The sequence below is a fragment of the Musca vetustissima genome, unplaced genomic scaffold, assembly GCF_032173495.1.
Source record: "Musca vetustissima isolate MV318-11 ecotype Yass unplaced genomic scaffold, APGP_CSIRO_Mvet_v1 utg1260, whole genome shotgun sequence".
Classification (NCBI taxonomy): domain Eukaryota; kingdom Metazoa; phylum Arthropoda; class Insecta; order Diptera; family Muscidae; genus Musca; species Musca vetustissima.
This window is the reverse complement of record NW_026883184.1, coordinates 332820-356119: the sequence shown is the minus strand read 5'-3', so window position 1 is coordinate 356119 and position 23300 is coordinate 332820. Positions and strand designations below refer to the sequence as shown.

The window sequence follows — 23300 nt, the reverse complement described above, 5'->3', positions numbered from 1 at the left end:
ACATTGCTTTGAGGAAAACGCGATTGAAGCTTGAGAAGCACTCTTGTCGTCACTTGATGCTGGCACAATATATCGGCTATATTTTTTAAAGTTGATGAGATTTTCACTTGTAATATTAATGGGACATTCTTGAATTAGTGCACTTTGGCGTGGGAGCGTTCGTCGACGTCTTGATAGTATACTTTACATCTGCATGTCTGACATCTGTTATGTCGAAAATCTGTATTTCACCGTTCTAAAATCACGATGTTTTACACGTCAGCCAATATAAGACGTCAACCAACATTCACACCAAAGTGCACGTATCTCTTAACGGCACCTGGTTTAATAACCAGTTCAAGGGGACACTCCCACATTTTCAACAAATTGAATTAGTCAGAAGTTCTAAATGTTCATACTTGAACTCTGGGCTCATAGGAAATGGATATTGAAAACCTTGTTATAATTTTCAAACAATTAGAATGGATATGATATATTAAAAATATGACAATCAGCAGCTCTCGGGTTTTATATATTGGTGGACTATATTGTTTATTTGCTGCAAAACCAGCTTAATTAAAAAAATCGATTTGCAAAAAATGTGTTTTAAGTTTACAATTTACTCGCACCATACAAGGAACAGAGGAACTTCCACAGCTTCTCAATGAGAGTGTAAAAGATATTCATCTAAATATTTAACACCACATTATGTGAATTCTGCATCATTAACTTAAACTTTTTGATTTTTGCCGGTCTTACAGGAAATGTACAAAACATCTTTGTCTGTGATAAGGTCAAAAGCAGAAACAAGGGTTTCAATTATCTTGCCATCCCTGGGCTTTGAATCTATCCACCATCCTCAGTGCAAAGCAATTAAATACGATTTTCCGGAATGCCGTGTTAGTAATCATCCACCTAAAAACGTAAGGACATTTTTCATGATCTGAGAACGGACCACATATACGCAAACCGAAGCCTCTACATTCACAGCCCCATCAAAGAGTTCCAAAACAAAAAGTGCATTTGGAGATTACTCACCATCAGTAGCAGAAGACGAACAATAGCTACATTGATAAACTCAAGTTGGTACTACTTATAATATGATGGTGGAATTTGTATAATTTGATAAAATGGCTCAAAAATCTGGCCGGCAATGATCCATATGATACATTTCAATAGAACGCCATCTCCATCAGGACTCGATGATTAGCACAGGCCACCAACGATTTGAACCTGGTGTAGAGAACAGAATCAAATTAGTAAAAGGAAAAAATAGTTAAAATAGCTACAACAACTAACCATTTCTGTGTCCACCTTAGTAGCATCTACGACCTGAAACTGACTGGATTCTAGTTCAGAAGAGTCTTATCTATGCTCTCGAACACTTTGACATGGCTGACAGTAATAAGATCTTCGATTGGCCAGGCGCTGCCATATTGGTTTTGTTTTACGGCTTTATCTGGTTCAGTACCCCACTTAGGTATATGAATATGCAGGTCTGTCCTGGTTTGTGGATAATTGGATGGCCATAGTTTACAATTTTAAATAATTATCATATACAATAAAGGTGTTAATTGATCGATTAGACAATTCTTAAATTTTCGATGTAACATTTATTGAGAATCTACTGTTTATAACAAAAAATTAATTATACAAACCATTTATACAATTAATAAAAAAATAGTCATGCATACATACACACATTCCCAAAAATAAAAAAGTCCATATAAATAATTTTATATTTATTTTTTTTATTTGATACATTATTAAAAATAAAATTATTTGTATTTAAAACAAAATTTGATTTTTTTATTATTATAATTAAAGTTAAAAAATATAGATAGGACAAAGAAACAAAAAAAAAAAATAAAATAAAATCATGTAATTTTATAATAAAACATATATGTAGGTATGTAACTTTATTTTTCAAATTAATTAATTTTGTGTTAATTAACATTACATTTAATTTATTTTTCAACGAATTTTTGTTGTTTGGGGGGATGTTTTTAAAAAACATTTAACGCTTTTGTTTTTTTGTTGGAGAAGGACTATATTTTCCTCATGGCCGTTTGGGGGTTGGGGGTATAGAGTGGTGAGTCGTTGAGTGTGTTCAGTGTATTATTTGCAATGATGTGCCCTTGGGGCAGCTCAGGGCTCTCTCTGGGCGGAGTTTACGATTTTTATTTTTGTTGGAAATTCCAATATTTTACTTTTTGTATATTTGTTTATAGAGTATACATGTGTATATTTATTAGGGTGGACCGTCGTTACTTTAAAAATTGTATGATGACTTGTTTTTTATTTTCTTAAATATGCGTTTTTTTCTCTTTGACATTTAAATTTGTATTGACTTGTGGTTGTATGACTTTGTTGTTATTTGTTTTGTTTTTAAATATATTTTATTTAACCTCAATGTTTTTTATTTATGTTGCTTTTTTCTTTTATTGTAGTGCAAAGACGACATTTATTTAAATTGTATATGAAATAGTTATGTGTATTTCAATTTTATTTTTTATTTATTTATTTGTTATTATTGTAAAATATTTATATATTATATATGACAATAAAATGCTTTGTTGTATTCAAAATACGTTTAGTTTTTCTAAAATATTTTCACTTTGTTTCACTTTTTAAAATTTGTTTTTCTCATATGTGGGTTTCTTTCTTTTTAAAAAATAATTTCTTTTATGTTTCTCTTGTTTAATGTTTTAACAAAACCAAAAATATCGTTACATGTTTTTTTTTCTTTTTCTTTAAAATGTTTAAAATATAAAAATTATGTTTTGTATGTATATGTATGTATATATATAATAATATGTATATAGTAATAATTAATAAGTAATTGTTATTTAGTGTTTCTGTTTTTTTTTTCGTTCAATATAGTATTGACTCGAAGTCCGTAAAATTTATGTTGTCACTGTAAAAAAAGGAGGAAAAAATTAAACGAAATAAATAAAAGGTCAAGAACAATTGAAAGAAATTAAAAAAAATAGTAATTTAAAATTATAACAATAACAACAAACAATTAAATACTTAACATTTATGTTAGGTATACAAAAGAAATATTATGGGAAATATTTAAACAGTTTTGTAAAATAATTTGAACTAAAAAATTAAAAAAAAAATCCAGGATAAATGCATTCACCTCATTATCCAAAATTTAAAGTAGCAATACCACTTCACTTAACCCAGGGTCATGTGACTGGAATAAAAGTAATTCAAGCCACTGACCTCTAGCCCCTGGGTGATTACAACAGACCTTCTAAGGACCGAGTAATGAATCATTTTAAACTACCTCAGTGCAGGAGTGAAATTACTACAGTGCTCCACGTCGAGTGGAATATCTACCATTATCGGGTATTGAGTATTGAACCTACAAAAATTCCAGCGTAAATATCTAATTCTCAAGAAACACGGCCGAGGAGGACCAAACCCCACATGCAACGCCATGGAAGCAGCCTCTAGATTTCAAAAAATACTCACAGGAAGCTCTTATCAAATTAAGCCAGAGCGAATTTCTTCAGGGGATGGAACGAGAGGACATTAGATTGATAGCATAAAAAAGTTCCACTGTACAGTGGGATAGCTACCATATAAGATATTGAGTACAAAAACACCTGACAATTATTGAAAATTCTTCGAGGAAGGAACGGGATGACATTAAGATCTATTTCATTAAATGACACATGATTCACATATAAAGCCCCAATGTACTGTGGGATAGGTACCGATTTCAACCGTACATATAATGTAAAGTACGGAATGAGGAATGAGACGAGCACTTTATGCGATTCTGGCTAAGGCTTTTGTGTATCGAATGCCGTCTCCATATTAACCTCTGTATAGACTATGGTATATCTACTTTAATGCTGAAACAAACAGCTAGATGGACCGGAAGCCGAGTACCTTACTAAAGTAATCAATTTATCATATAGCCAAGCGTGCTATATGCACTTTAGCTCTACTTACTTAAATCCCTGGCAATTCACGAAGAGAAATGAGACGATAAATTCTACGTCGAGTCAAGCCTACAGCAGTATCTTTATAATGTGAAATAGCTGGATGAACCGGGGGTGAAATATCTGATTCAAATTCTCAATTTTTCAAAGCCAGGAAATAAACAGGTTGGTCCGGATACTGACTTCAGGTAAGAATACCTGAAAAGCTGACCGATTTTGCTGTTGTCGCCAGAAACAAAGACTCCTGAGACGCATATAAGTCGAGGAAGTTTAAACTAGAAATGTTCGCGCATATGAAGACATATGTGATAGTTTGAACACATTTCTTATCGATCAACAAGCTTTGTTTCAAAGGAGAATATGAGAACCACTGCCACAAAATTTACGACAACGTTGTACATCACATGGAGACTGCGGTTATTCAAGTGGCCTGAATATGCAGGTTAGGAATGCGGAGGGTGGTCCACATTCCGAAGTCAGGCAAGAAGTCTAAACAAAAACTGGTCGTTGTGTTGGTTTGTCGTTTTAAATATGTATTGAAACATCTACCACAAAATTTACGACGACGCTGTATACTACATGAACCGCCGTAATTCAAATCGCCTCAATAGTCAGTTCGAGGAATATATAATTGTAAATACTATCAGACAGATCGTTCGCGCAAGATATATTTTTTAATCTTTATAATGCCGGTGGACCATCTAAATGCTTTCGTTTCGGAGGTAGATGCATGTCAAAGAGGATCTGCATTATCTAGGGAAGTGTCCAAAGTTATAAAAGATTAACTCTATATTAAGGAAACTATGGAACAGGTCGGAATAGTATTCACACTTAATACCGATCTCAGCATCAAATTTAATTAAGTTATAATCCTGTTCTTTGATTTAACAATTGATGTCACTATGATAAGGACAAATAGAGTGATCATAACAGGTTCCTGGAGGAACATGATCTCGTTTTCAAAATGGGAGATTAATGAGGTGGATTATTGACGTTTATGCGAGAACGAAAATAGAAACTATCGAACATGTACTTTGTCGATGACCCAGGCAGAAGATATAGACATTTTGGGAGATTCTATATAGAAACGCTAACTTTTTTTCTCCAACATTTACAGCTTTGCAAGGAAATTGGCAGGGTTCAATTAAAAATTTTAATCTACTCTTCTTCCCATCTTATTTCACCATAAACTTTTAATTTTTCAGCTTTCTACTCTATAGCTTAGGATGATCACAATGGACAATACGTCTCCGAGTGGAGCGGCTGCCGTGCATCCTATGTAGCCAGTCCTTGTAAATATTGGCTCACTATTGAGATACTAAAATTTATGTATTATTTTCAGTTCAGCATTTTAGCACTGGATCCAACGGAACTGTATCCGTGATATCAAGTTATATATACTGTTTAACTTCTCACTCGTACTTAAGTGGAATGGACAATATGGAACATTGGTAACAAAATTAATTTGCGATTGGTTTTTCTATTGCATGGTTATGCACGAGTCACTTGGTGCAAAGTGTCGACTCATTCCGTTATTAAGTCGTAGTTTTCAATTGATTTCGGAATTTTTTCGATTATTTTCTCAAAACTGTTGCTGTTAGGGCTTTTCGGTGTTATTCTATTCTGTATTGTTTCCCAAGAATTGTCTAAGTCCATTTCGAATTGCAATAGTAAGGTTCTGATCTTTTCCAAAAACATGATTGCTATAACAAAATGGGCTGGTACCGCATGCTGTAAGCCGTTCACAGTATTTATCGCAAAAATCCTATAAGAATAATATATCCGTTATTCGATTATAATAGTCAAAATATATTGTACATATATACCAATGAGTACTCGTATAAAAAAAGTCCCAAGTAAGCATCGCATTAACTATCATCAGAGGGATAACGAATATTTTTTATGGAATGTATCTTTGCCAATAATTTAGTATACTTAGTTACGACGGATAAAATACTGATTGCACCTGGTTTCAATGGAAATTGATTGTTCTGAGGAAAAACGTTTTACTTCCTCAAATACAAAATTGTGATCACCATAATCACCTGCTTCAGTCATAACATTTCAGTTTTTATTTTTTTATCATTTAATTTACATTTGCTATTTGGTTATTACATTTTTAATTTGGTATATGTTATAATTGTTAATTTTATTTGTAATTGTCTGTTATCATTCTTGTTTTTATATTAACACAAAATTGTTCAAATATTCCCAAAAAAAATATTTTATTTTTTGAATATTTCTATATATACCAAATTAAACTACAGTTTTAATACTAAACAACAACATGCAAAGGTGAAAAAAAACAACAAAATGTTAACAACAATAACAAAACCAACTATTAAATTTACAGATTTTATCCAAAAATTCATGACTTGAAAACAAAACTTAGATGCATTTATATATATGAGAAAAAAACAATAAAGGTACAATGATTGAAGAGAATTTCAGTATATTTTAGATTTAATTATTAATTACAGCGTAGAAACAACAAACATGCATCACTTATAGTTGAAATTGTAATACCATCATTTGTTTTTTCGTCTAGTAAATATTGTGTTTTTTTATTTTAAATTTACCTATTATTTTTTTTTTAATATTTGAGCTATATATTTATTTGTTGTTTTACTTATCTTTAAAAACATTTTTATTCTTATATATTTTTCTATTGTTTTTGGTTTTTATTAAATATTTCTTTTTCGCTGTTCATTTTGTTCTTGGATAAAATTTAAAGATGCATGATGGTGCTATTTTGCAAGCTAATGGAAAAGAATTGGTTAATTGCAGGATTTGTGAATAAATTGGCGTTGGGTGTTAGAGAAATGAAAAGAAATGTCATTTCATTAGTTATTTTTGAAAGTGTCGATGAATGATGAGTGTATGTTAGTTATGAAAGAACTTATTGTGTGCATGTGTGTATGAGTGTAACTCGAGTCATTTGAAATTATAGAAGACCAAAATGAAAAATAGGAATACTAACAATACTTTGAATTTAAAACAAAAGGATATCATAGATCTTTGAAACAGTGTCTTTAAAAATATAAATATAATGGACGTCTTATAAATATAATGGACGTCTCATTTATATTCCATAAAACTATATTGTGAATTTCTGGGGCCCAATAGATTGTTACGCCACGAGACATTACCTCTACACCCATTTTTTAATAATTCTTTCCACCAGTTAAATATCACAATTCGGAGATGGATCGTCAACAGTTTTGCTTCGATAAACACACAGACCGCCTGGAGAGAGAATACAATATCGAAAAATAAGCTTTCAGGAATACAGAAGTAACAATTGTAGAACCTGGCTGGTTATAATTGTGAAGGCGATAGTCAACATAACTAAAATATCCTCATAAAAAATCCTGTAGGACCCTTAGAAAAAATTCTGTTCACATAATCGATACCAAACTAGAGAGACTAATTTTCAAAGCTCTATCTTGAATATTGCGAGATCGTGATATCAACAAACTGACGGATATAAAATCTCATTTTGATCATGAATATATGAATTTTATGGGGTCCTCGGTGAATATTTCGACGTGTTGTAAACCGAATGACAAATTAAAATTAAGATTATGGAATTCATAGCGAAATCCGATTTTAGAGTATTGATTGCCCTGAAAATAATGTAAAAAATCCTTTTTTGAGAAAAATTTTCAGAAAATTCTCCCCTGAATAAATTCTCTCCTTGAAAATACATTCTTTAAAAAAAACTTTTTTGACACTGTATTTTCAAAATATGTCTTTACTTTTACTGACAGTCCTTGAGAAAATTTCCTTTAAACATCCACGTTTACAGTTCTTCTGTCTATCTTTCAGAAAATGTCCTTTAATAATCCACGATCCTTTAGAAAATGTCCTTTAATAATCCACGATCCTTTAGAAAATGTCCTTTAATAATCCACGATCCTTTAGAAAATATCCTTTAACATTTCACGCTTAAAGTTCCTTTAAAAATCTACGCTTAGTTCTGTCGATCCTTGAGAAATTTTCCTTTAAAAATTCACGCTTAAAGTTCCTTTAAAAATCTACGATTATAGTTCTGTCGATCCTTGAGAAATTTTCCTTTAAAAATTCACGCTTAAAGCTCCTTTAAAAATCTACGCTTAGTTCTGTCGATCCTTAAGAAATTTTCCTTTAAAAATTCGCGCTTAAAGCTCCTTTAAAAACCTACGCTTAGTTCTGTCGATCCTTGAGAAATTTTCCTTTAAAAATTCACGCTTATAGTTCTTTTGATCCTTGAAAAAATTTCCTTTAAAAATTCACGCTTAAAGTTCCTTTAAAAATTCACGCTTAAAGTTCCTTTAAAAATCTACGATTACAGTTCTGTCGAACATTGAGAAATTTTCCTTTATAAATTCATTATCATTATTTATTTATTATCTTTAAAAATGCACGCTTATAGTTCTTTTGATTCTTGAGAAAATTATCTTTAAAAATTCACGCTTATAGTTGTTTTGATCCTTTGAGAAAATTATCTTTAAAAATCCACGCTTAAAGTTCTGTTGATCCTTCAAAAAAGATCCTTTAAAAAACACGCTTATAGTTCTGTCAATCCTTAAGAAAATCTCCTTCAAAATTCCAGTCTAATGGTTCTGTCAATCCTTGAGAAAGTTTTCTTGAGCCAATATCTTTTCAAAGTCATAACAAATATGAAGCCTCCATGCCCAGCATGCCTTAATACAAGACGTTTTAATTATTATTTTTTTTATTTTCTTTTTTTTTTTAATTTTATCCCATGTTAGTAGTTATGATAGTAAAAGGTATTATTTACAATATTTTATAAAAATTCAATTTGAAGCGAAAAAAAAATTAATTTAATTGATTGATAGACGACTGTTAGTTCACCCAAAACGAAATAGAAACAAAATGTCCTGACATAGACAGATGTGATGTGGTTGAAAAAATGTCCAACTACTAATTGATGGATATGAATGACAGACAGACATTCTGCGATGGACAGATGTGAACAGCAGTACATTTCATTCGGTTTTCTTTTTTTTAATTAATGGATAAATGAATTAGAGCTCAGTGCCGTGACGAAAATTAAAACAGCAGCAGCAGGTGAAAAATGGAATATGAATTATGAATGAATTTTGTTAAATTCGCTGAAGCAAACATATTGATTGGGTTTTAGTAGATCAAAAGAAAGAGGAACAAACCATAAAAAATTAAATATTTATAAAGAAAAAACTTTAAATACCTTTTGTTTGTTAGAAGAATATTTTCTACATAACACAGTTGTAGAACATTTTTGTTGAAGAGAAGAGAATAAGAAGAAGAAAGGCACTTGCTTTGTTTGTTTTTTTTGGTTGGAATAAATTTATGATGATTTGTTGGTTTTATTTTCAAAGTTTAGCAAAATAATCCAAAGAGAAACTTATTCAGATTTAAAATTAAAAAAAAAATCATTTTTTTTTAGAAAGGAAAATTATTTAGAAAAAATTATAATAATTATTATAATAAACAATTTCATATTTTTGTTTTAGTTGTTGTTTTTTGTTTTTATAATTTCAATTAGGCAACAATCAGACTTTTGGGGTTCTATGCTTTGTTGGGTGTGTGTGTGTGTGGTTGTGGTGTGTTCGTTAATGTTAGATCACAATAGAAATTAGACTATAAGATCATATCCCAGTTAATTTCTCCCGCTGCTGAATAGAGATCATCTATGAGACTTTGGCTGCTGGTTGTGGTGTTATCACTTTTTGAGTTTGGTAGGATATTTTTTATAAGGAGAAGAAGAAGTAATGTCATTACACCCAAAAACATATACACACGATGTTGTCAGTCAGTGGTCACATGAAAATCATAATAGTTTAGAAAGTAGAAGGGAAGAAAAAAACAAATCAAAATATATAAATCATTAAATAAGTTTAAAACATTTTGTTTTTGTTCTTAAACTAAAAGCTATGGACTAACTAAAAGCCTAAAGCAAAGCAAAGTGAAAAATGTATGCTTCTCAAATCCTTTTAATACAATAGATTATAAAATGTAAATTCAAAGTATTGCCAGTAATGTTGTTGCTAAGCTAAAATTTGTTTTTCTATATTAAATTAGTAAATTTATTTTTATAAACAAATTAAATCTAAATTAAAAAAGTAACAACTAAATGAAATGTGTAATAAAAAAAACACAAAAGTAAATGGTGTTTGTCGTTAGTTTTCGTGTGATGGTGATTATTTGTCATGATTTTAATTTTTTATTGCGGTTTGCGATAATGAATTTCTATTGCAGAGTATAGAAGAAAAATTAAGGAACAATTTTGTACTTACTTTCCCATTTGTATATCTTGTGGATGGGGTGATTGCATATTGTGCTGAGGTGTAACACCACCAAAATTATTTTCAATGGCCGGTACATGAGCGCGAATGGTGTTTGTAACATAGCCATCACGACGGGTATTTTCATCTGCAAAAGAAAAATAATAAAATTGATTAGCGAACAATTTAGATTTAATTTTTTTATATTATAAAGAACGCATATTTTTTATTGGATATCAAGAGTTCATCTCATAGAAGACCATGAGGTCTTCCTTCTTGTCATAGATGATCGGACGATCTTCTTTTCATTGAAAACTATTTTCAAATCATTCCCCTTCATAATTTACTTTCTAAATATTTATCAATCTAAAACTTACCCATTCGTTGTGTATAAAATTCATGAAAAGCTTCATCGCGCAAACGATTTGTGGGATAGACATAACGTAATACATCCAAATCATGTATACGATCGGCTAGGCCGCGTATATTTAGATCGCGGGCAGTCCATGGCGAAAGCATTAGCACACCATTTTGATCGTTGACGAAACCCACGGTAATACCACCTAAAAAGAAATGCAATTAAATAAAATTATTAATTTAACTAATAGCTATTTAAAAATGTGCAACTTACCCAATTCACTATCCGAGAATCGCAACAAAAATGTACCACCCACATGCTCCTTGAGTGTCCGTTCGGCTTTACTCTTATTAATGAAACCGACAATGAGACCAGCTTTCCATAAACTTAATAAATGATCTTTGGTTAATTTCATAATGGCAAAGAACCAATCCCAAAATGTAAACGAACGATCGGGCAAGGGTTCCTTACAAAATTGCGCCCAGGTTATGTAATCTTCTTCGCCATTGATAATATTGCGGCGGAATAGTTTTTCATCTGTTGAAAAAAAGGAGGGGGAGGGAAGAAAGAAATGTTAATAAAATTTGAAAAAAAATTGGGTTTTCAAATCGGTAAGAGGTGTACCTCTAAGACTTTTTATATAGAATAATATGAGCTCGTCTTATATTAATTGTCAACATCTTCTATGAGACAATCATGAAGTTTTGTTTTTAAAAAAGATTATGATACAAAAGGTCTAAATGAGAAGACCATTACATATGGAAAACAATGAAGACTTCTTATAAAGAATACCATGAAGTCATCTCCTAAAAAGACGATGTGGTCTTCTCATAAAGAAGGCCATGAGGTCTTCCCTATGAGAAAACCATGAGGTCTTCTTATAAAGAAAACCACGAGGTCTTCTTATAAAGAAGGCCCTGAGGTCCTCTCATATAGAATACTCTGAGATCTATCTTCTGATGTAGAAGGCTATGAGGTCATGTGGAAGACCATTAGGTATTTTCATAGAAGACCTACGGGTCTTCTCATAGATGATCAAAAAGTCTTCTCGTAGAAGACCAATAGGTTTTACCATACTAGAATAGCAATCATCTCATAGAAGATCGTGCGGTCTTATCATTGATTTCCTTTCCGCCCCCTTTACTTACGCAAAAAATTCAAATTGTCTTCGGTTAGGGCACGACCAGTTGATGACTCAAATTTGGTATTCAATGCCAAGGCTAGCTGAGACCACGCTACACGTTCGGGCACTTGAAAAGGTTCACGTACAATATCCGAAAAAGCATTATCCCATGTAATTGTTGCCCATGACTGTGGCTCCTGATTACCATGGACAATGACGACAACCGGCAATGACAATGTCCAGACCTGTAGGAGGAAAAAAACGAATTGAATAATAATTTTGTTATGCAGGTTATAACTCGATTGCGTGTAATACGCACTTACCCTAATCCTATAATCATTTACTACAACCGATGTATAAAATAATAAAGCAAATTTTTCATCCATGACACTTTCGGTGCCCTTCTTTTCGGCACGTTTGATTTTCTTCAATTGCATTGTTCTAAAAATAGAGAAGAAGTAGAATAATTCGTAAAAATAACAAGATAAGTGGAAAATGAGGAAAAATAAATTATGAGATTGGAAGACGACCCTGATGATAATAACGATATTGTGTCGCCCCCATCTTTGCTAAATTTCACCAGAACCCATCACACTTATTACAAGAACCTTACAAAACACTGAATGAATGAATTTCAGCATGTAATAAGTTGGGTGGGCGTTTTTTGGGGGGAGATAGTAACATGAGTATAGCCTCATTTGTACATACCTGAAACTGGCGGAAAATACACGTGTCTGGGTATTATATTCCATATTGCCAACGTTATTCACAATTTCACCGGATGAGGCTGGTGTACTGCTGGATGAGTCAGGCATTGTACGTTGTGCGGAATGACGTTGAGCCTGAGCCTCTGCGGGATAGAAAAAAGAACAGAAACAAACATAACAACTATTAGTAAAGTCCAATGTGCAGATATTTTTATGTACGTGTGTAGGCCGAATATTTACATCATGACATTACACATTTTGTAAACAGAGATGTAACGATGATAATGACAACAACAACATCGTGGATAATGACAACACCAACAACAATGATGATGATGACGCTGATTGACTTTGCAAATTCCAGCATTGAACCATATAATTGAAGAGTTAACAATGTTTTGTTATTGGTAATTGGAAATTTTGTGAAACGGGGATGGGTTTATTAAATGCGGGGTAAGGTTAAGTAATTCTTAATTTGGCCATAGGATTAAAAAAAAACATTTTAAAAGATTATACAAAAATGCATTATTTAAAAAATGTTTCGCAAGAGCACTTGCCTCTTTGTTTTCAAAGTTTTCAAAGAAACAACTATTTTTTGAACTAGACAAGTGCGGAATATTTAAGGGGCTTATTCTTTGAAAGATATTTTTCAAGAACTATCCAGGTGTGTAGTTTAAAAAAAAAACTATTTTTTGATAACTAGCTAAGCGCGGAATATAAAAAATGTTTTCCGAAACTAGTCAATCGGAGATTTTTTAATTGTTTCCAAGACCTGGCGTGGATTTTATTTTTTTTTTTTCAAGGTTCAGGCGTCGAGATGCTATAATTTTACTTTCCAGGACTACTAAAGGCTTAGATTTCTTCTTTATTTTAGCTAGAATATGATGAAATCATCTAAAGATGACTAAAGTCTTAGATTTAAGACCTATAGGTCTTTTCTTCCTTTCATTTTTTTACCTAGAATATGATGGGATCATCTTAAAGATTACAAAGCGTTCTTCTCACATAAGACCATGGGGACTAGTCATATATGTCCACGAGACCTTATCATATCTCGTGGAAGAGAAGAAGACCACAAGGTTTTTAGAAATAGGTATAATCTCCGTCCATGATTTCTTTTTCTTATAGATGACATCAGGAGGACTTCATCTCATATGAGAACACGAGCCCCTCTACTTCTAATAGAATATCATGAGGTCAACTCATACAGATCAATGCGGTCATCTCACAGAAAACCATGAGAACGCACTTCTACTCATAGAATGCCATGTGGTCTTCTTCTTCTTATGAAAGACTATATATGTCACAATTGTATAAAAGACCCTGAGGTCTTCTACAGTATCAAGTGCGAGGAGTTTACGGTTTTGTATTCAGCAGAGGCGTGGATTTTTTTGAACTCGTTTCTCAGGAAAGCCGGGATTTTTTTTAAAACTTGTTTAAAAGGGGAGTTTCCACACAGGATCTTGGAAGGCAATGAGGTCATCTTCTCTCAGAAGATCCATTAGGTGGGTCATCTTGTCAAAGAATACCATGAGGTGGGACATCATTTCACAGAAGACCATGAGAAGTTCTTTTATGACAAACTAATAGACTGCAAAAAATTCATTAGGTGCCCTTCCTCTAAATTGTTAACCAAATTTATTGTACCCTACCCCCAATTACCAGCAACTACAACCCGTTATGTATGTACAAATGAGAATAATCTCCTTTGAACTTGATTGGAACTGAAATGAAGTCATAATAGGTTGCTGTTAACCAGCAACTATTATTCTCTGTTAATAGTTTCCATAGATAGAGCAAAGCCCGAAAGCTGTGGAGGGAAATTCGGCTAGTAACTACCCCACACAAAATGTTCTGAGCAGGCAGCAGCAACTAATGTGTGGTATCGAGTGCGTATGTGTGTCTGTCGTCTTCTGCCAGAGTTTGGTATTTGTTTTCAGGTTAATGTTGGTTTACCAGGGATGCCACACCACCATCACCACCACCATTTGCATATTCTCCTAATGGTGCATTGATGTATTTCCGGGAACTTTGTCACCGTTGTTGTTGTGGTTGTTGCAATTTGTAATTTCCAATGCAAAATGTAAATGAGTTTACAAAAATATAATCGTCGACGTCACAGCATCGATGTTCTGTCGTTGCCGTCGTTGTTAGGCAAAACGAGACAGAGAATGAGGGAATCAGGTATTTAGCAAAGTTACGGCGGCAACAGACCCACCCAACCAACTGATATGAGATGAACAATTTAATTTATGCAAACAATTTAGTTTAAGTTTTGTTGTTGGTGCTGTTGTTATATTTTGTAACGTTTAATCGGAAATTTAAATGCATTTAATTAATGCTTTGTTCTAAATAATTAATTTTAATATGCATTTTTGAGAAGGAGAATAAAAACAAAATACATACATACACAATTGACAAAAAGAGCGGAATTTAAATAAATTCATTTCTTAAAAATTTATGAAAGTAAATTAAGAAAAAAATAAATATTTGATTATTTGCTTCCTTTCAGAAGCTATGTTGTTTTACAAACATCATCATATATAAATTCAATATAATATGAAAACAATATAATAAATAATAATTGCATTTCACATTTAATTTAATATAAATATATAGCAATATTTATATTTAGATTTACATGTGTGAATGACTCACACACACACACATGTGGTGGTTAATGGTAAAATTTTATCGGTTGAAACTAATAATAAATTTATTAAATTTAAATTCTTAAAAATTACTCAATTTCAATGGCAATGGTTTTAATGAAGGGAATGACTGACACTCTTTTGCTTAAGGATGTTATTGACGATCAAAAGGTTCCAAATAATATCATCAAAGAGGCTTTGTACACATCATGTTGAAGGAGGATTCGTGGAAGCTAGGCAATATTTGTGTGTATACAAACAAACATTTATAAACATCTGAAGGCAAACATTAAAAAAATACGACATTTAAAACTGGAAACCCATGTACTTTTAAAATTTCGTAAAATCAAGATAGAAATTAATTTCTTGTTTTAAACATACTTTGAAGAGTGGACATTTCTTTTATATCTCAAGTGAAATTTAATTAAGGCATTAAGATGGAATTAAAATCTGTCGAATAATTAAATCGTAATTAAGATGTGTTGGCGACATGTGCATATGTTTGTAACGGACAAATGGAAACGAGATAGAGACATGGTTTCTGTTGAGAATATGCATAGAATCACTTCCTAAGTCGATTTATGCATTTCCTCCGTCTTTACGTCCATATTAAATTGTAAACAAATTATTACAGGTCGCATATATCTATCTATCGATTTGGACGAAATTTGGAATAGCGTACGGAATTAAGTCTAGAATGATGTGTGTTAAGTTTTGTGAAAATCGGTTCAGATTTAGATATAGCTCCCATATATATTTTCGTCCGATTTAATGTAAAAGGTTCACCAATGTCCCTATATATCTTTCGATTTGGACGAAATTTGGAATAGCGTACTGAACTAAGTCTAGAATGATGTGTGTTAAGTTTCGTGAAAATCGGTTGATATTTAGATATAGCTCTCATATATATTTTCGCCCGATTTAATGTAAATGGTTCACCAAAGTCCCTATATATCTTTCGATTAGGACGCAATTTGACATAGCGTACTGAATTAAGTCTAGAATGATGTGTGTTAAGTTTCGTGAAAATCGGTTCAGATTTCGATATAGTTCTCATATATATTTTCGCCCGATTTAATGTAAATGGTTCACCAAAGTCCCTATATATCTTTCGATTTGGACGAAATTTGGAATAGTGTACGGAATTAAGTCTAGAATTATATGTGTTAAGTTTTGTGAAAATCGGTTCAGATTTAGATATAGCTCCTATATATATTTTCGTCCGATTTAATGTAAAAGGTTCACCAAAGTCCCTATATATCTTTCGATTTGGACGAAATTTGACATAGCGTACTGAATTAAGTCTAGAATGATGTGTGTAAAGTTTCGTGAAAATCGGTTCAGATTTAGATATAGGTCTCATATATATTTAATGTAAATGGTTCACCAAAGTCCCTATATATCTTCCGATTTGGACGAAATTTGACATAGCGTACTGAATTAAGTCTAGAATGATGTGTGTTAAGTTTTGTGAAAATCGGTTCAGATTTAGATATAGCTCCCATATATATCTTCATCCGATTTAATGTAAAAGGTTCACTAAAGTCCCTATATATCTTTCGATTTGGACGAAATTTGACATAGCGTACTGAATTAAGTCTAGAATGATGTGTGTTAAGTTTCGTGAAAATCGGTTCAGATTTCGATATAGTTCTCATATATATTTTCGCCCGATTTAATGTAAATGGTTCACCAAAGTCCCTATATATCTTTCGATTTGGACGAAATTTGGAATAGTGTACGGAATTAAGTCTAGAATTATATGTGTTAAGTTTTGTGAAAATCGGTTCAGATTTAGATATAGCTCCTATATATATTTTCGTCCGATTTAATGTAAAAGGTTCACCAAAGTCCCTATATATCTTTCGATTTGGACGAAATTTGACATAGCGTACTGAATTAAGTCTAGAATGATGTGTGTAAAGTTTCGTGAAAATCGGTTCAGATTTAGATATAGGTCTCATATATATTTAATGTAAATGGTTCACCAAAGTCCCTATATATCTTCCGATTTGGACGAAATTTGACATAGCGTACTGAATTAAGTCTAGAATGATGTGTGTTAAGTTTTGTGAAAATCGGTTCAGATTTAGATATAGCTCCCATATATATCTTCATCCGATTTAATGTAAAAGGTTCACTAAAGTCCCTATATATCTTTCGATTTGGACGAAATTTGACATAGCGTACTGAATTAAGTATAGAATGATGTGTGTTTAGTTTTGTGAAAATCGGTTCAGATTTAAATATAGCTCACATATATAGTTTCGCCCGATTCAATGCAAATGGTGTACCGAAGTCCGTATATATCTTTCGATTTGCACAAAAGTTGGCATATTGCACTGACTTGAATCAAAAATGATGTGTGGAAAATTTCTTGAAAATCGGTTCAGATTTAGATATAGCTCCCGTATATAGTTTCGTCCGATTTTATGTAAATGAAGCACCATACTGACAATATTTGTCCGATAGATACAAAATTTTTAACAGCGTACTGAATTAAATCCTGATAGATGTATGAGAAGTTTTGTTGGAATCGGTTTAAATTTAGATATAACTCCCATATATAGTTTCGTCCGATTTTATGTAAATGGAGCACCACACTGCCAATGTTTGTCCGATTGGGATAACATTTTGCATAGCGAAATGAAATTACTACACGTTGATGTTCGTGAAGTTTTGTAGAAATCTGTTCAGATTTTGATTTAGCTCCCATATATAGTTTCGTCCGATTTTATGAAAATGGAGCACCATACTACCAATATTTGTCCTATAGAGACAACATTTTGCATAGAGTTCTATATTAGGTTCTGATTGATGTATGTGAAGTTTCGTTGGTATCCGTTCAGATTTAGATATAGGTCTCATATATAGTTTCGTCCGATTTTAGGTAAATGAAGCATCATACTACCAATGTTTGTTCGATTGAGTCAACATTTTCCACAGAGTACTGAATTAGGTTCTCATTGTTGTATGCTTTGGCTTCATTCGTATGATTTTGGCTTCATTAGCTGAAGCATTCTAACCAATCTCTAGACTTCGTGGTTGATTCAACATTTTCATCAGGGTCCAACGCCACCCATTGTAAAATATGGTGACACTTCTTCGACGAAAAAAATGATTATTAATGAGGTGGTTAGAACTTGACTCTAGCACTAGACTCCGGGCTCATCAGCTCATATTCTGAGATACGTTGAACAAAACACCCAAACGTGAGAGGATCTGTTTAGGGCTGGGGTGGTGAGATGTAATGAGTGTAGTATGCTCAGTTACGAAACTACAACAATTGGCGGTACTGTTTTTAAGTGCCATTCGAAGTGCTATATCAACCAACCAAAGCTTTGAGCTTGGCCCGATCGATTCAATTGCTTAAATGCTTTTTAATATATATTTATAAATCTTGTATATAAAATGCCAAGTGCTACTTTCCAGCCTAATCATTTTAAGAACATTCCACCCATAAACCCAGTTACATAGTTAACAAACTAATCAGACTATTGTTATTACTTAAATTGCAAAACTTAAAAAATCTAAACGTGACACCTCATCAAGACATCACAATACAAAATAGACATTAAAAAAAGCAACAACAAATTGTAATAAAAAACGTTTTATGATCTTTTGTTGTTGCTGTCGTTGCTAAGTAATTGTTTTTTTAGGAGCGCAACGTGAAGTCGATTAAGTTTTACAGAGTTATTATTTGTTGTATTTTTTTTGTAATGGGGAACCATTTTGGAGTGGGGGAAATGTAAAGTTTTTTATTTAGTACACAAATTACACCATTTTCTTAGGCGAGAAATCAATGTTTTTTAAAATGAAATCCAAGAACAGATCGAATTACCAAAGGAAATTGTGTAAGTAATTAGGTTTGCTAATATTGTAGTTAACAAATTTGTCATTCGAATAAAAAATTATAACCTTTCTGAATGCAGTGACTCAATCAAAGAATACTAAATTGAAAATGAAGAAGAACAAGAACAACACCATAATTATCAAATCAAAGATAGTTCTAATTAAATATGAAATTATGCTAAAAAAATTATAAAAAAATCAGGATAATAGAAAATGTTTCCGATTCAGCAATTTAGTATTTCTGGTATGTGGTATGTTACAAAATCTCTTTGCAAAACATTTCATAACATCAGAAATGTTTGCCATAGATTCCAATATTGTTGGCTCTAATGATATTGGATAGTTATAAATGTGGGAGATTTCGGCTCTCACTTCGAAGCCACTGAAGTCCAGTTGCAGCTCGTCGGCTTTCTACACTAGTTAGGTTGAAAACTGCACCAGTTGTCAACCTGTCACATCCTTCGTAAAGTGATCTCCAGGGTACCGAATGTATTCGAACGGAGCCTGAGCACCTCAAAAAGTTGTTTATGATTAAGGCCCGTGTCCTCAGGCAAAAAAAAATGATTTAGGATATTTCGTCTCAATGTCTCAATCGGTCAAATATTGGCAGTATGGTGCTTCATTTACATAAAATCGAACGAAACTATATATGGGAGTTATATTTAAATCTGAACCGATTCCAACAAAACTTCGCATACATAAATTTGGAAATAATTCAGTACGCTCTGCAATTTTGTCTTAATCGGTCAAATATTGGCAGTATGGTGCTCCATTTACATAAAATCGGACGAAACTATATATGAACCGACTCCAACAAAACTCCTCATACATCAATCTGGACCCAATTCAGTACTCTGTGCAGAATTTTGTTTCAATCAGACCAATATTGGGAGTTTTGTGCATCATAAAATCTGACGAAACTATATATGGAAGTTATATCTAAATCTGAACCGATTCCAACAAAACTCCACGGATGTCAACCTGTAGTAAGTTCAATACGCTACGCAAAATTGTGTCTCAATCGCTTCAATATTGGAGCTCCATTTACATAAAATCGAACGAAACTATATATGGGAGTTATATCGAAATCTGAACCGATTCCAACAAAACTTCGCATATATCAATCTGGACCTAATTCAGTACGCTGTGCAGAATTTTGACTCAATTGGACCAATATTGGCTCCATCGAGCTCCATTTACATAAAATCGAACGAAACTACATATGGGAGCTATATCGAAATCTGAACCGATTCCAACAAAAAATCAATCTCTCGTATAAGGCATGGATTTAAAAATATATATATATATATATATATTTTTTTTATAGAGTTTCAAATAAGGCATGGATAAAAAAACATTTTTAAAAGTCTCATAAAAGCGTGGATTTTTGAAATATATTTTTATAGGATCACTATGCAGAATTTTTTCTCATTCGGTGCATAATTGGGAGGAATTCTATGCATATTCTCAAAAGGAACAATGGATCTATCTCGATTCCTGTTACAAATATATGCCCAAAGACATTATACCTTGTACCACAGTGTGGTGAAGAATATAAACAATAATTGCCAATATTGTGTTGAAGAAACCCCGGGAATGTTCTTGGAATTGGGCATTCTACAAACGTAACACGCATAAAAAAATCTTAAGAATTATGTAGTTGAGGAACTTAGGAATAGGTTTATCTTTATCAACGTCGTCTGTTTGGGTCCTCTATGGCAATCATTGAAATATCATTTCGACTGCAAAATGGAGGAAACCGATAGTTCAAATCTTCTCAAAAATATATAGGCCAAACCTCTAACATATATCAACAGTTTGCAGGAGTACTAGCCCAACAGACGGACGTTGCTATTTTCAACTCTAAATTGCCTGGAAAGGTTTTAATTGGAATCTTAAAAATATTCATCATTAACCCTAAGAAGCGAGGATTTTTGACCCTAAATTGCTTGGAACGGTTTTATTTGGAATCTAACAAAATCCATCATTAACCCTAAAGGCCGAGGATATTCAAATATGTATTCGCTTCAAAAATATTTAATTTATCTCAAATATTTTTTTATTTGTGAATGTATTTACAAAAATCCCGTAGCTTACTCAAATAAATCCTTCCATTTTATGTTGTGCATTGAATTTCACTGTTATAAAGGTTTCAATTATTTCGAAATATATTTATAATCATCATCAGTTGTTGTCATAATCAGTACAAATGACTCTGCAGGCTATACATAGCTAACGAAAATTGATGGATAACTGACACCCACCCAATATCAACTCGTTGAAAAATTCAATTGAATTTATGTCATTTAATGTAGTTGTTGTTGATGTTGTTGTTAAATTGTGGTTACATACCTGATAAAATTATGCACTCAACTTGAGGGCCATTAACACTGATGCCCAATTGTGGTCCAATCAGCCATCGTACACCGGCAGCAAATCTATAATAAAATGAAATATGAAACCCAATTAGCAGAGACTATCAATCATGACAATCATAAGGATGATGATGATAAGCATCAGGAAATGCATAGAGGCAAACAAACACACACACACATACCGAAATACATGGATATGGATAGATTTGTCTGTTTATCTCCTCTTCCACATCATTTGCTTAACAACACCAACAATGGTGGTAAGTTACGCATAATTAGTTGATAATATTCTCTGTAGTAAAACTTACCTGGTATTGGTTTTCATAACCTGAGGCGGCTGTTTCTCCACAATAAACGATGACAGAACCAACAACTGTTGTGACTGCCGTACATGGGCAATTATATCACTGATTTCATCGTTATTATCCAAACGTATTTGATTCATGGTATTGACATTATCCAATATCTTGCCCACCAGCTCGACCAGCAGTTCGATGCAACGTTGTATATCATCCAAATTATCGCGGAATGGTGCTCCATTACCGGCCAACGCTTGATTACGTTGCCAATTTTTCAATTCATTTATCACCGTCTCCTGTATGGAATCATAATCGAAAATCACCCGTTTGATGTCCTGCAAAATGCTACTACGGGTACTGGCCAAAATGCGACATTGTTCCTGTAGCTGTAGATCCTGCAACTGTATATCCTGTTGGGTCATGTGCTGTTTACGTTGATTGTAGCTGGTGAAACAATTATGAAATGCCTCATAGTTGCGGGCAAATTGTTGGATATCGGCAAAAATCGAATTGATACTCATGCCCAGTTTGGGTATGGAACTGTGGGCAGCATACAATGTATCGCCAGCGTATGTGCCGGCACCATTAGCACTTGTAGCCATTGTTGGGGTGTGCATGCCGGGGACAACGGGTATACTACCACCACCACCGCCCAACATACCGGGTGTACCTACAGCCGAGCCGTTAACTGGCACACCACCCACATACGAATATTGGGGCATTTGGTCTAACAGCTGTATTTCACGCTGAAGACCGGTACGAACGTGTGTATATAGCTCCACGGCTGGTGTTTGAGCGACACTAGTACAAATTTCGGCAAGTTTAAATTTGATTAAATTATCGTTGCTCAGGGGGATGAGTTTCTGTTTTAAATCCTCATAGAATTGTAGGGCATCACGTTCATACAATTCCGTTGATGTTGTATTGTGAATGAGTTCGGACCTAGGGTGGAAATCAAAAAGAAAGACAAAATGGTTAGTATATTATTTAGATATCGTAATTATAATAATGTTTAGAAAGTATTGAAATTATATTGCACAAAATTTTGTGCCAATCGGACAAAATGTTAGTCTTTGCACAATTTATATAAAATCGGTAGAAAACATATGTGGGAGCTATATCTAAATCAGAACCGGTTTTCACCAAACTTAACGTACACCACTCTTGACTCAATTTAGTACGCTATGCCAAATTTCGTGCAAATCGAAAGATATATAGAGACTTTAGTAAACCATTTATATTAAATCGGACGAAAATATATATAAATATATAAATCTAAACCGATTTTCACGAAACTTAGCACACATATTTCTAGACACAATTCAGTACCCTATGCCAAATTTCGTGCAAATCGAAAGATATACAAGGGACTTTGGTGCACCCTTTACATTAAATCGGCCGACAATTTGTATGGGAGCTATATCTAAATCGGAACCGATTTTTTCTTAATTTCAATAGGATTCGTCCCTAGGCCAAATAAATGAGCTGTTCCAAATTTCATCCAATTCAGATGATAAATGTGACCGGTAGTTTGTTACAATTTAACATGGACCGACGGACATGCATAAATCGACTTCGAAAGTGATTCAAAGCATATTCTATTCTATATTTTGTCTGTTATAAACATATGCAAAAAGATGCAAAGAAAATAGATACAACAGAGCTAAAGAGTTGCATCGCTTGACCGAAAGTGGGGAACTGCCGAATTAAGTTTTCTGTGATGACAAA

At 32.9% G+C, this 23300-nt stretch overlaps 1 protein-coding gene across 2 annotated transcripts; it reads right to left on the bottom strand.

Annotated features, from left to right (window-relative positions):
* Nucleotides 1-2797: 2797 nt before the first annotated feature.
* LOC133329972 (signal transducer and transcription activator) lies at nucleotides 2798-22158 on the bottom strand. Of its 2 annotated transcripts, XM_061538431.1 has the most exons (9): nucleotides 21582-22158; nucleotides 21251-21336; nucleotides 12397-12538; nucleotides 12012-12129; nucleotides 11714-11933; nucleotides 10839-11102; nucleotides 10585-10770; nucleotides 10220-10355; nucleotides 2798-2896 (listed from the first exon to the last, which is right to left on the bottom strand). In XM_061538431.1, exons 1-9 carry the CDS (start codon nucleotides 22091-22093, stop codon nucleotides 2854-2856), a joined length of 1707 nt encoding a protein of 568 aa, XP_061394415.1. In that variant the 5' UTR covers nucleotides 22094-22158; the 3' UTR covers nucleotides 2798-2853. The 2 variants fall into 2 exon arrangements, with proteins under 2 accessions (XP_061394415.1, XP_061394414.1); XM_061538430.1 differs by having other exon boundaries at nucleotides 11714-12129.
* Nucleotides 22159-23300: the final 1142 nt, after the last annotated feature.